The sequence below is a fragment of the Aspergillus ochraceoroseus genome (genome assembly GCF_002846915.1).
Source record: "Aspergillus ochraceoroseus IBT 24754 chromosome Unknown P175scaffold_1, whole genome shotgun sequence".
Lineage (NCBI taxonomy): Eukaryota > Fungi > Ascomycota > Eurotiomycetes > Eurotiales > Aspergillaceae > Aspergillus > Aspergillus ochraceoroseus.
This window is the reverse complement of record NW_024468476.1, coordinates 1,050,967-1,063,385: the sequence shown is the minus strand read 5'-3', so window position 1 is coordinate 1,063,385 and position 12,419 is coordinate 1,050,967. Positions and strand designations below refer to the sequence as shown.

Sequence of the window (12,419 nt, the reverse complement as noted above, 5' to 3'; positions counted from 1 at the left end):
ACCGGGTATCACGTGCTCCGTTCTATTTGCGGCTGGACCTTGACCAAAACAAGACAAATCAACACACTTTCCTTGGGGGATAGAAATATATAAATAGAAGCTGTTAAGGATGGGGAAATGAAGAGTTCACCGGTTTAATATTCATCTGATAATCTCCCACTTGCCTTGTCTTAAAGAACAATCAAAAAAGTTGCTCAGTAAGGGGCATTTATTGTGCTCATCCTACCTACTCTTGCCAGCACGTGAAAATTTATATATATACATCACCACGAAAACCTCAAGTGTGGACCACACACATTTGTAGTTCACAAAACAGACAATTCAATCCTCTACAATGCCTAAGAATACAGTAACAATCCAGCGGAAACAGGCTCAACTCCAGAATCCCACCATATGCTGTCTATCAGCACATATCATCAGGTTCCCAACCCGCAGGTAGTAATTATCACAGACGAAAAACATATCGATCATGATCATAGTGATGCGATAAGAAAAAAGTTCAAAAGCCACACAAAACCGGGGTATGTATGGAGAGTACAACCAGTTGCACAAGTTTGTCAAGGTCAAGTAACAGTAAACGAGTCACACAGGAAAACGCGAAAAGGTGTTTTAAGAATGGATTATGTTGGTTTTTTAGGGCAGCAATGTCCACGGCCTGCACATTCATCACCACATTCTAGAAGGCAGGCTCGAGGGTTTCCATCAGGGACACTCGGGGTCCGACTTGAGAGTTTTCCAGGCCGCGAGGGGTCTCCGTTGCTGTGCGACGGGGAGGCTTGATTGTCTTCGGAGTCGCTGTCGCGAGGAAACTCAGGTTGGATGGTAGACGAGTGAATTCCGTAGGCATGCAAGCATTCCCGTACTTGCTTAGCAAGGTGCATGTACCGTTCGGAACCCTCACCCTTGATGTCAGTATCCACTTGAATATGAATGGACGCGACAATTTTCGTGTCGCTTAATTGCCAAACGTGCAGATGGTGGGAACCGATGACCCCTGGAAGCCTTTCAATGTCCTCCTTGATATGGTCGATGCTTAGGCCATGTGGAACAGCCTGTAGCAAAATACGGGATGCAGCTTTGCAGAGGGGAATTGCAGAAACCAAGATAATAACGGTAATAACAAGGGAGATACCGGGGTCCACATAAAATCTCCACGAGTAATCAGTTAACCAGATGACAAGGGCTGAGAGAATGACACCGATGTTGCCCAACGCATCGCCCATGACATGCAGGAAGACGCCGCGCATATTAAGGTCATGCTGGTGGCCGTGTTTCTGGTCCTTTGGCTTAGGCTGGGCGTGGTTATGTGACTTGTGAAGATCAGTGTCGATAGGAAACCGTTGGTTGCCAATAGGAAGTTCGCTCTCCTGCGTATAGTTTGATGCTCTGTCCTTGTGACCTAGCAAGGTGGAGCGTTCAGTGGGACTATAACCGTCCGTTGCGCCATTCTCAAGGACAGCATCCTCCAAATCAGAGCCCTGATCATCAAGGTATTGGTTTCGGCTTGCGGCGATGATTTCCTGTCGCATGGACGCGGGATGGACTTGGATATCTTCTAAGCCACGATTGGGGGCGCTGAAATGGCGCGAGTCAAGAGTTCGACGACGGCAGGAATAAGGAGTAGAATGTTCGGCAATGGAATCACCCTGAGTAAGATAGTGAGCAAAGGAGGTAGTAGCATTGAGCGTGGGTATGCGACTGTAGTGCACATACGTTGGTAGTGGCTATCTGTTCGCCACCGACATTAACCGGTTCACGACTGAGTCCTTGCTCCGCAGCATCCACATCCTCGATAGCGGCAGGGTCCTCGGCGTGAGAGTGACTATGACCGTGGCCATGCGAATGATCGTGGAACAAGGCCAGACCCAAAATGTTGGACAGAAGCCCCAGACACCCGACGATGCAGACGAGCTTCGGATTCTTCACCTCTTGCGGTTCCACCAATCGTTGTATAGCCTCGAGGAAAATTGACAAACACAGAGCCACAAGGAAGACACCATTCACCAATGCACCGAGAGTTTCAGCTCGTTGCCACTAATATCCGACTGTTAAGACTAAATCCTAATGGCGAGGACGGGAAGGAAGGGGTGACATCACTGACCCCGTAGGTGTAGCTCTTCGACGTAGTTCCACGATTGGCGACCTTGACAGCCCATAACCCGACACATAGAGATAAAACATCATTTAACTGCAGGAGGAGTCAGAGTGTATAGAGGGGTAGAGAGATTCGATGTTGTTGTACCATGTGAAATGAATCGGCAACGAGGGCAAGGGAGTGAACACTGTAACCTATCGCACGGTGTAAGCAGAGCGACGAGGGCTCCAATATGAAGACACTGACCTGCTATTAATTCTAGCAAGAAAAACGCAGTATCTATCACCAACAGGATAATAATCCTGTTGGTCTTGGAGAGACCCATGGCGGCAGTATTGTTGCGGCGGGTTCGAGGGCGAAGGAAGATCTGCGATCGAACTGGAGCTGTAAGAAAGCCAAACCACCGCTGGAACCGCCGTGGACGGAGATGTAGAGGAGAAAACGGCGGCGCGGGAATATAAATATTTAAACTGGACGGTGGAAAAGCGAAAAAAAGAGGGACAGAAGGTCGGGATAAATGATAAGAGGGCGATTGAAATGAGAGAGAAAAAAACGGAGCCTTCTTAGCGGTTGGAGCGAAAAAAAAGTGGCGTAGTTGCTTACATCCTAGTTTCACTCCCACCACTGGGGCCAACCCAATTTTTGTTCTATTTCTCGCTCAGAATCCTGGAATTTGATATATTACTGGGGAATATTTATGACTCTTGCATGCTTATGAGGAGTAGCAATGGCCCAAGTGCTCTCTGTCGAACTGCCGTTCCCCCGACAATGTGCCGCGCGTTATTGAGCTTTAAAGAGGAGCTCAGACTATCTATCCTCTACAGGACGAAACGAGAATGCAGAAGGCATGAATATTTGCATCACAGTCCAGAACATGGGATCGCGTGTATTCGGGAACTCATGTCTTGTCCCACATATTATTCTCCACCTGCGTCCTTTCTGCGAAGGCACGTATTCGGAATATGGGATTTGCCTCCCTACCAGGGTCCTCGTCGCTTAAGCCAAATCGAATGGACTAGTGGGTAAACATCGGCACAGACTGTATGGCAATGCTGGAGGGAACTGAGGAGAAGAGACGGCTTTCTCCAGCAGATGAATTCTTCGACGTTGCCTGTAACAGTGTGCTTCACTGGGCGTGCCTAGATCTCCGCTGTGAAGCGACGAAACCACAATCAAACATCCCTGAATTCAAGGCTCAAAGATGTGTACGGGGTCAAAAATCATCGGACTCATTGCGTTTCGCTTTCTTTCTGTCCGTAAACTACGTACAGTAGTATATATGCAAGGTACGATCTATTATCTGCTTTCGGATGCCTGTCAGGAGCATTTGACCTCTTCAACACTCCACCCTAGGAACCTGGTGAACAGAGCTTCAAGCATATTCAATTGCTGGTATCTTCCAAGATCCTTCAGTTTAGGACTCTTAGCAAGGTGACAACGGAATTTATAGATCTCCTGCTGCACATCCTTGAATCCAGCCTCAGCAACACCCAAGCGCTTGCCAAATTGTTCGCTTCTTCTAGTATTCGGTCCCGCAATAGCAGAAATTTCGTTGCTTTCTCGATTGTGTCATCGTCACCGAAAACTCCGCAGTCAAGTCGCAGACTTACGTAAAGGTCGTCATAGGTCTGGAATTACATTCAAGCTATGAGAATTAATTCAACAAACACACCAGACCAGTAAACGAACTTCTTAATTCCTCTGGAACGATAGGCCGTTCGCACTCTGACAGGTGGGCCATGGCGATCAATATGATAGATCAAGAGTCAACCGAATCGGAGTAGCATCCCCAATTACTCCGTATAGAGGTAGGGGTCCTTCGCACTTATGTTCAACAACAAGCCGCCCCTGTCATGCAAAGGATTCGCCCGTTACCCGTTGAGTGAAACGGTTAGTGTAGATCGTTTCGCAAACGACAAGGCTATCCTGCCGGGTGGGTAAAGTGGCATCAATGAATTAGCTGCTGAAACGGGGCAGATTTAAACAATCCTGCTAGTCTGCATAAATGATACGCCTCTGTCCCGCGTGCCTGGGAACTAAATAAGATCAAGTAACTGTTTCTTCATGGTGGATATTAGTTAGGATGGCTGTTGAATGACCGTTCACTCACGACGGATTCGTCAAATGTATAAATGACTTGATAAGTCCAAGGACCCGACCCCGGTCGTCCACCATATCCCGGGGAATTAATATTACCTGCTATTGCCCTTTTTTTTTTAGCGGTTACTGCACGATTCGAAGCGTGGTATGATGCTCGCATGGGTCTGGTCAGCTATCGACTATGGCTATCACCACCGCTAGCGAAATTCCCAGGCCCCAAACTGGCAGTAGCGACGCTGTGGTGTGAGACCTATTGCGACGCCTTTTGCGGGGTCAAATGCACGTTTTAAGACTGCTTCATATGCGTGAGAACTATGTATGGTAAGACATTTTTACGTTTTCAGGGTCAATTTATGACTGGAGGAAGCAAATCCTTACCAGCGCGCAGGCCTATCCGTCCATTAGTCCGTGAACTTCACATTAACGACCCCGTATTTCAGCTCCTAAGTATCTTCCCGGCCAACTTCGAACTTATCAAGAATGATTTACACAAGTTCCAATCCATATCAAGGTGACTTCATTCCCGAGTCTGATCCGAGTCTTCGCACAGGACCGACCTCGCGTCTCTTGTGCGTTCAATAGTTATAGAAGTATGGTTATACATACCTGAGACAGACTAGGAAGGTCGTCGTTTCTAGTGTGTCGGTACTGTCTAACCCTGGCGTATCAGCCTTCCCTTCTATTTGAACTTAGGGCTTGGTTGGATTATTCTAACATAAAGCTGTCAACGTCCGGCCATTAGGGTTCGGGACTCTTAAAATCCTGAGCGTTTCAAATGATTGAATTCGGTTGTGCCATCCTAAAGACTTTCCTCCGGGGTAATATCTAATTGATCACGAACTGTTTCCTAATAGCTACGATGCGGCATCGACCTTGCGATACTTATCATGTAGGATCCACGTAACACAAAATCAAACTCGATACCACCTTCACGGCACAACTCCTGGACGGATTCAAATCGTGCCCTAAAGGCCGGCGGAATCCGAACCTGGGGCCCGGATGTACCAGGAAGCGCGGTCCTTGATATTCCCTCGACCGCGGCAGGGTAAATCAGCAATTGTTCTAAACTGGGGAACTTTTCCTTCCGATGAGTCAAAAGCCCTTCCAAGTTGGTCACTAGCATGTCACAAAGATCCTCACGACAGTCAGACAGATGTAACCATTTCAGACTCCTCGGGAGAATGTTTGTCAGTGAGATGACCTGGTCCCTATCACTCGGGTGGAAGTTGAGAATATTATGGACGCGGATGCGAAGATCCCACAGTTTGCTGAACTCTGCCATTCCGTTTCCTGCATTGCAGCAGTGATTCGTCCCCAGGGATTCGACGCGTTGCTGTTCCCGCAGCCGCAGACATGGCCGGATGTGGCTCCCCATTCCAGGGCAGATACTCTTTTACGCCGCCGAGCCTCACGTCGCGGAGACGCGGAAATGGGAGCAACCAACCCTTGTGGTCCCCGGTCTCGATATGGAGGCTCTCCAAAGCGCTGCAGGCTCGGCCGGGCATCGAACGGCGGTTCCCTGCGGACGACCCGCGGAACGACCCGAGTAACGCAACGTGCATACATAGTCGTCATAATGCCCCGACAATCCTTTTCAGGTTCGGGACCAGGCCGAGCAGAATAGCAACCCAGGCGTCCCGCGCTGTTGCACACCAGATCGCTCGTCCATTCGTCCTTTTCCGCTGGCGATCGACAAACCTGGTCCACCAGATCTTGCACTTCCGGCTCTAACGGAATGTCACTCCTCTCCTCTCTGAATGAGCTCCACCATTCGACCCGTAGATCCCGGATTGATGAGCCGATCCGGGGGGTTTTTTATCACGGCAGAGGCTAATTTTTTTTAACTTGCTCTCCCTCGATGCGGATGTCGCTATAATTCCAACCTACCACAGCGAGGACATACTCCGTCCACAGGCACGTTTATATCCCATAGAAGGAGCTTAGCAGCAATAATAACGCATGGAATATGAGTATAGTAGTTTCGGATGTATTCATGATACCGGGATGTTTCTCTTTCACAGTGTTTTATTATAAAGCATGGGAATCTCGTAACTAACCAATTCTTATGTATACTAACTTACCTAAAAAAAAAAAAAAAAATGTAGATGACAGGAACAATATAAATTTAAACCTCGTTTGAATTGTACATAGCGAATACAAGTGACTGACTGACTGGTCTAAAGAAGATGATTATATCTATTTCAGTACTCCGGGTTGACATTGGTGCGTGTGCTCTACTCTAAGCCGCAATGCACTGGTAGTAGTAAGGGTTCCACTGTTTGCAAACAAGACCGCTCTCGCACGAGGTAGACCCAGTGTGGTTGATGCCGCCGCACTGCTGGTAGATCTTGACAGCGCCAGTCGAGGAGCCGGACACTGCGGTTGTGGTGGTGGAGGTGGTAGGGGGGCGCACACTGGTGGTGAAGCCTGTGGGGGCAACCGTGGCGGCAGTCGTGCTGGAGGTGATAGCGGTTGCGGTGGCCGTAGCAGGAGCAGTGGCCGCGGAGGTAGTGGCAGTTGCGGTAGCAGCCTTGGAAGTAGTAGAGCTAGAGCTAGAGCTAGAGCTAGAGCCAGAAGAGGTACCATCCCAGACAGCCGGGCCGGGGATAGTGTAGCTGCTGAAAGAGTTGTAGAGGTCGAAGAGAATGCCAGGGTCAGTAGCACTGTAGGCACCTGGGAGAGAGACTCCAGCCGGAAGAGTCTTGGACCCGTCCGAAGTGACCTTGACTTGCACACACTCCATATAGAACTGGGCACCACCCTGGCGATTACCCTCGTGCAGGGCAATGATTTCAGGGCGGAAGAGGTAGTCCCCAGCAGGGACGTCGGGGACGGTGATGGAGTGCTTTCCACGGTTTTTAATGAGAGTGTCAACAGCCCAAGTGCCACTGGAGTAGCCATCTTCCGCGATCTTGACCCAGCCGCTACCTGCGGACCCCTTCTCAGTCGGGGCCATGTATACCATCACGGGGCCCAAGTGCGAGGAGGCGATGATGTCGTCGGAGGAGTCGCGGGAGTTGTGGTGCCACTCGAAGGTGAACTTGTCGCCGGCCGCGACGGAGAGAGTCTTAGCCGTAGCGACATTGCCATTGACATTGCAAGTCATGTCGGTAGAGGTCACGTCCGTAATGGGGCTGTTGTTAGGAGGAGACCGGATGTAGCCAGAAGCACTGTTACCGAGGCCCTGGTCAACGTCGTTAATCCAGACGGCGAAGACAGTAGCATGAGCGCTGACGAGCTTAGCAGTCGCTGCCAGAGCGAGAATTCCGAAAGTGGACTTCATAGTGAAGTTATACAACAAGTATAAGTGAGTGTAGAGAGAGTGTGTGGTGTCACTAGGACCAAAAAAAAAAAAAAAAAAAAAAAAAGAAATAAAGAATGAAAGCAACAAACAAGGAAGACAGGGAATGTATGGACAAGCAGAAGAAGAAACAAATCCTTGAAAACCAGCAAAGCTCAAGATTATATAGAGATGCGGCTGTCTATGGAGGAACCTCGTATACAACGACTCAGTTCGCGGACGGGTTTAATGAACCGGCCTGCCAAGCACGGAGTTTCATCTAGATATCTGCCCGGCCACTCAGCACGGAGACCATTTCATTAGCTTCATATTCTGAGCAATCAGTCCACCGATGGACCCTGAATGGAGCGCTGGTCTGTTCGATTGCTGTGTTTCACCAAGGACAATGGCGCATCCCTGTTCTACACCCAAGCCCTTCTCCGGCACAGATTGAACCATTCTTATATTACTTGATATTACCCGGCGGTAATCGAGCAGATGAAAGGGCTCTGGGCTCTCTTGGCTCAGTATCCAGGTGGACTCTAATACCCCTATACGGCATGTCGACCGACTGATATAGCGAAGATTGACACGTTTGATTCGCTTAGAACTACCCTAGGAGAGTATACGGGAGCTGTATTAGATTGGCCACGAAGAAATGTGATTTCTCACACTGCCAGCTGGAAGGGCTGTGCATAATGGATTCGATCTACGCAACACCAGCCGACCTGGAACTGTTGTTCTAGTTTCTGACTAGTATGAGGCCATCGACGCTTTTCATACCGGAACTCCAGACCGTGACGACAAGCTCCATCGAAGCCTCTCATATCCCATATCCCATATCCCTATATCTCTATTCGATTGGCCGGGATTTCAGTGGGCCAGTGGCTTGGGGCCAACAAACAAGGGGAGCTGTATAAAATACCTTTAGATAGGCAAGAAACCTAAGGTATATCACCAGCATGATCTTGCAGGATACGTGTGGGTATCGGGATATGATTATTGAACTTGCAGTCTCGGAATAGCCCGATCTCTTTAACGACTCCATACATCTTGAAGCTTTAACTCTGTCATGGATGGTTGTGCCAGTCTGAGTTGCAGGCAATCTGCTGATCCAGCCCTAAGACCCTGATTAATAAACCCTTTTCCAGAATATCAGCAATGAGGATCCATTATATGCAAATAATCTGGTTCCGCTGCTCGTCCCACCAAGACATTTTCGTAGTGACATCACCAGTGAAGTCACAGCCGAAGTACCGGTACATCATCTTCGAACTGCGAACAGTCTTCCACATGGTTGGAATCTCAGGTCCAGACAGCAGCAATGTCGGAAAATCATCAAGATGATAATGGTCAAAATATTATCTTGTCGGGGGACTGGCCGGATATCGTGGACAACACCACCGGTCGTCCGGGCCAGAGACTGATGCTTGAACGCCTCGATACCGGGGTGCGGGTGACCGGTTCGTCATATCTCCATCGTTGGGTGTTTTGAATCTTGATCGGCAGCTAATGAAGGGGTTAGAGGATGGACGATTGGACATCAGGCTGAACGAACATAAACCGTGGCTCCAAAAGGTGCTCCGGCACACCAGGGAGCACCCGTACCCAACGCAGGGGGTTTGTAGAAAACCCTCGATATCGTTTGAAGAAGGAGAAGAAGAACGATATCCGCTTCGGCTCAATATCGTTATCCACGTGGTTGGATCGAGGGGAGATGTACAGCCTTTCCTGGAGATCGGGAAGCGTCTCAAGTCGCATGGCCACCGAGTTCGACTGGCGACGCATTTATCCTTCCGGGAGACAGTCGAAGACCAGGGACTCGAGTTCTTCAATATCGGAGGGGACCCGGCGGAGTTGATGGCCTTCATGGTGAAGAATCCTGGGCTGATGCCGGATATGCGCACGATTGCAAGCGGAGCGATCCGGAAGCGACGGCGCGATATGAAGGCGATCTTCTCGGGCTGCTGGCGCGCATGCTATGAGACAGGAGATGGGACTGGAATCGAGCATCATATTCCCGAAGATCTGTGGAATGATTCCGTAGACTATCGTAATCTACCTTTTGTGGCTGATGTTATCATCGCCAACCCACCCAGCTTTTCGCATCTGAGCTGCGCAGAGAAGCTCGGAATTCCGGTGAATATCATGTTTACGTATGTTATGCTCATCGCCTAGGCAAATGGGAAGGGAATGATTTGAACAAAGACAGCTAAATGGCAATAGAATGCCTTGGTCGGCGACGCAAGCGTTTCCCCATCCGTTAGCCAATGTACGATCCCACAAGACAAAACCTTCCGTCGCGAATTTCGCTTCGTATGCTGTTGTTGAAATTATGATGTGGGAAGGTCTGGGAGACCTGATCAATCGCTTTCGCAAACGTGAACTCGGACTCGACCCGCTGGATGCAATCCGGGCACCCAGCATCGCTCACCGTTTACGCATCCCTTATACATATCTCTGGTATGATGAGCCCGTGCTGCACTGTAAAATAGAAACTATACTCACCTGTGTGGAATAAGGTCGCCCGCCCTACTACCGAAACCTCTGGACTGGGGGGAACATATTGACGTGTGTGGTTTCTCGATGTTGGCCGAAGTTGACGGCTACACTCCCCCAGATGATCTCCGTGCATTCCTCGACGCTGGCCCGCCTCCCGTGTACATCGGGTTTGGCTCGATCGTGGTTGATAATCCTGCAAAACTTACAGATATCGTGTTTGAAGCGGTTAGACAAACGGGTCAACGGGCCATCGTCTCTAGAGGCTGGGGCAACATCGGTGCCAACCAAGCCGACACGCCAGAAATTATGTTGATTGACAAGTGTCCGCACGACTGGCTTTTCCAGAATGTCAGTTGTGTTGTTCACCATGGCGGCGCCGGCACTACAGCGGCAGGGCTTGTCCTCGGTCGACCAACCGTCATCGTACCCTTCTTTGGAGACCAGCCATTCTGGGGATCTATCGTGGAGCGCGCTGGAGCTGGCCCCGAGCCTGTACCCCACAAGACTCTGACAGCGGACAAGTTAGCTGCAGCAATCAACAAGGCACTGGAACCCGAGACCCTGGAAAAGGCCGGGCAAATCGGAGCGGAGATGCGGTCCGAGCAAGGAGCGCAGAATGCGATCTGTAGTTTCTATCACCATCTGGATCTGGATCAACTGCGGTGTGCGCTTTGTCCCAGCCGACCTGCCGTTTGGTGGGTAAAACAATCGCATGTCAGATTAAGCGCGTTCGCAGCAGCTGTGTTGGTTGAGACGGGACTGCTGAAGCCGCAACATCTGGTGCTGTACGTCTCGTCCCTGTTCCCTCCCACTTGATATGATGTTAACAACCACAGGTACCGCTCCCAGGAGTACGATACCACCCGTGATCCTCATGGTCCCCTATCAGCCGGTGCCGGGGTTCTGTACGGGGTTGTAACAGACTTCATAAGAGGTGTGACGGAACTTCCGACGGGCGTTGCTGAGGTTTTTCAACCGCATAATTACCGTCATTCCTACCACCACCATCATCACCATCGTCCGCACCGTCATTTTAGTCACGGCCAGCGAGACCCCCTTCATCGTCAGGTCAAAGAATGGAAACAGAACAGAGCCAGTCGTCCGTCAACGGTCGACTCGGGTGTGGGGTCCAGCGAAGGCCGCAGAAGCGATGAGCTAGAGAGCCAAAGTAGATCCGGATCCGGATCCGGGTCAGAGGGGGACTTTGCTGAAGAAGCCAGCAACTCCGAGTCTGATACGACATATTCTTCAGTAAAAGAGGGGGCAGAAGGACCGGTAGACGGCACGCCAACAGGAGACGCTGGCTCTCCGGCTGTATCCAAAGCGTCTACGACAGACGAGCCCGACGAAGAGATGAAAGAATTGAGCCTGGAAAGTACAATAGGGAGGACTCGATCCAGAGATCGAGTGTACGAGACGCGCGAGGTTCTTATCGACGCTGGGTACCACATCACCAAGGCCGGCAAACACCTCCTCAATTGGCTACTGTTTCTGCCCACGGACTTGACCCTGAGTCTGTCCAAGGGCTTTCATAATGCGCCCAAGTTGTATAATGACCCCATGGTACAAGAAACACCGACTGTCCGAGGCGTGAGGGGTGGATTCCGCGCCGCGGGAACGGTAGGACTTTTCTTACATTTTTCACGAGAACCATGCTAACAACAACAACTTCCAGGAGTTTACACAAGAGTTCTATCAAGGGATCACGGGCTTAGTGACACAGCCAGCGCATGGGCTGAAAGAGGCTGGTGTTAAGGGGATGTGCAAAGGTGTTGGAAAAGGAATTGGGGGAGTGTTCCTAAAACCTGCGGCCGGTATGTTTCATAACCAGGCGACCTTCTTATTTCAAATGCTAAAGGGAACAAGCTCTCTGGGGCCTAGCAGGGTATCCACTTGATGGAATCCATAAGACATTGCGCAATTCCCTGGCCCGAAGCAAAACCAGAGACATTCTATACTCTCGCATCACCCAAGGACTCGGGGAGATGGTCGCCGCTACGGTGGAAGAGCGAGCTATGGTTCTGCGCCGATGGAACGAGTTACAAGAGAGACAGCCAGAGAACAGACGTGCAAGGTAGCAGTCTACGGCATGGCGGGCCATTCTTGTAGCATCGGATGAGATATCCGCAGGGCTTCGCTATCATCCCGATGAGCAAGAAAGAAGACGGGATCTCCACCGAGAACGAGTGGAATTGGGTGATAATTATGCGTATTCAAGTTACTTCCGTCCTTGTAGGCGAGCATCCGTTGCAGTATAGGGGCCTTCCACAACGAAAGATGAAAACAGAGAAATACATACATGAAACCGTCGTCCTTGAATATGTTAGTTTGGTCCGAAAACTGTACGATTTCGCTTACACTGAAGTATACTCCAGACTCCGGACCAGCTACACTTGATCGAGAGATATTAGTCTTCTTTGTTCGCGCGTCTAACCCTACTTC

The 12,419-nt window shown here is 50.1% G+C and overlaps 7 protein-coding genes across 7 annotated transcripts; 2 read left to right on the top strand and 5 right to left on the bottom strand.

Moving 5' to 3' along the window:
* Nucleotides 1-128: 128 nt before the first annotated feature.
* P175DRAFT_0497115 (cation diffusion facilitator family transporter) lies at nucleotides 129-2,474 on the bottom strand. The gene is made up of 5 exons (XM_040896207.1): nucleotides 2,342-2,474; nucleotides 2,243-2,289; nucleotides 2,102-2,188; nucleotides 1,714-2,034; nucleotides 129-1,646 (listed from the first exon to the last, which is right to left on the bottom strand). The coding sequence occupies exons 1-5, from the start codon at nucleotides 2,418-2,420 to the stop codon at nucleotides 621-623; spliced, it is 1,560 nt and encodes a 519-aa protein (XP_040755386.1). The 5' UTR covers nucleotides 2,421-2,474; the 3' UTR covers nucleotides 129-620.
* A 249-nt stretch (nucleotides 2,475-2,723) lies between these two features.
* On the top strand, nucleotides 2,724-3,209 carry P175DRAFT_015546 (uncharacterized protein). The gene has a single exon (XM_040892458.1). It carries the CDS (start codon nucleotides 2,804-2,806, stop codon nucleotides 3,119-3,121), a length of 318 nt encoding a protein of 105 aa, XP_040755385.1. The 5' UTR covers nucleotides 2,724-2,803; the 3' UTR covers nucleotides 3,122-3,209.
* A 203-nt stretch (nucleotides 3,210-3,412) lies between these two features.
* On the bottom strand, nucleotides 3,413-4,208 carry P175DRAFT_0519980 (uncharacterized protein; the record flags this gene model as incomplete). Its single annotated transcript, XM_040899131.1, has 3 exons — nucleotides 3,768-4,208; nucleotides 3,706-3,740; nucleotides 3,413-3,650 (listed from the first exon to the last, which is right to left on the bottom strand). The coding sequence occupies exons 1-3, from the start codon at nucleotides 3,834-3,836 to the stop codon at nucleotides 3,413-3,415; spliced, it is 342 nt and encodes a 113-aa protein (XP_040755384.1). The 5' UTR covers nucleotides 3,837-4,208.
* Nucleotides 4,209-5,013: 805 nt separating this feature from the next.
* Nucleotides 5,014-5,559, bottom strand: P175DRAFT_0553283 (uncharacterized protein). Its single transcript, XM_040900472.1, has one exon. The coding sequence runs from the start codon at nucleotides 5,475-5,477 to the stop codon at nucleotides 5,043-5,045; it is 435 nt and encodes a 144-aa protein (XP_040755383.1). The 5' UTR covers nucleotides 5,478-5,559; the 3' UTR covers nucleotides 5,014-5,042.
* Nucleotides 5,560-6,307: 748 nt separating this feature from the next.
* Nucleotides 6,308-7,478, bottom strand: P175DRAFT_0513084 (uncharacterized protein; the record flags this gene model as incomplete). The annotated part of the gene is made up of 1 exon (XM_040898729.1): nucleotides 6,308-7,478. One exon carries the CDS (start codon nucleotides 7,476-7,478, stop codon nucleotides 6,435-6,437), a length of 1,044 nt encoding a protein of 347 aa, XP_040755382.1. The 3' UTR covers nucleotides 6,308-6,434.
* A 297-nt stretch (nucleotides 7,479-7,775) lies between these two features.
* On the bottom strand, nucleotides 7,776-8,302 carry P175DRAFT_0553280 (uncharacterized protein; the record flags this gene model as incomplete). Its single annotated transcript, XM_040900471.1, has 2 exons — nucleotides 7,776-8,085; nucleotides 8,148-8,302. 2 exons carry the CDS (start codon nucleotides 8,300-8,302, stop codon nucleotides 7,776-7,778), a joined length of 465 nt encoding a protein of 154 aa, XP_040755381.1.
* Nucleotides 8,303-8,987: 685 nt separating this feature from the next.
* On the top strand, nucleotides 8,988-12,369 carry P175DRAFT_0469539 (putative UDP-glucose,sterol transferase; the record flags this gene model as incomplete). The annotated part of the gene is made up of 6 exons (XM_040895005.1): nucleotides 8,988-9,631; nucleotides 9,702-9,938; nucleotides 9,998-10,762; nucleotides 10,814-11,597; nucleotides 11,653-11,791; nucleotides 11,844-12,369. 6 exons carry the CDS (start codon nucleotides 8,988-8,990, stop codon nucleotides 12,053-12,055), a joined length of 2,781 nt encoding a protein of 926 aa, XP_040755380.1. The 3' UTR covers nucleotides 12,056-12,369.
* Between the last annotated feature and the right edge of the window lie 50 nt (nucleotides 12,370-12,419).

Bases quoted from the DNA above. Each gene is read 5' to 3' on its own strand.
- P175DRAFT_0553283 (XM_040900472.1), bottom strand. From the start codon at position 5,477: ATGGCAGAGTTCAGCAAACTGTGGGATCTTCGCATCCGCGTCCATAAT.
- P175DRAFT_015546 (XM_040892458.1), top strand. From the start codon at position 2,804: ATGCTTATGAGGAGTAGCAATGGCCCAAGTGCTCTCTGTCGAACTGCC.
- P175DRAFT_0497115 (XM_040896207.1), bottom strand. From the start codon at position 2,420: ATGGGTCTCTCCAAGACCAACAGGATTATTATCCTGTTGGTGATAGAT. The intron at 2,189-2,242 runs GTACAACAACAT...CTCCTCCTGCAG, and splicing joins TTGCCGATTCATTTCACATG to TTAAATGATGTTTTATCTCT. The intron at 1,647-1,713 runs GTATGTGCACTA...TATCTTACTCAG, and splicing joins AACAGATAGCCACTACCAAC to GGTGATTCCATTGCCGAACA.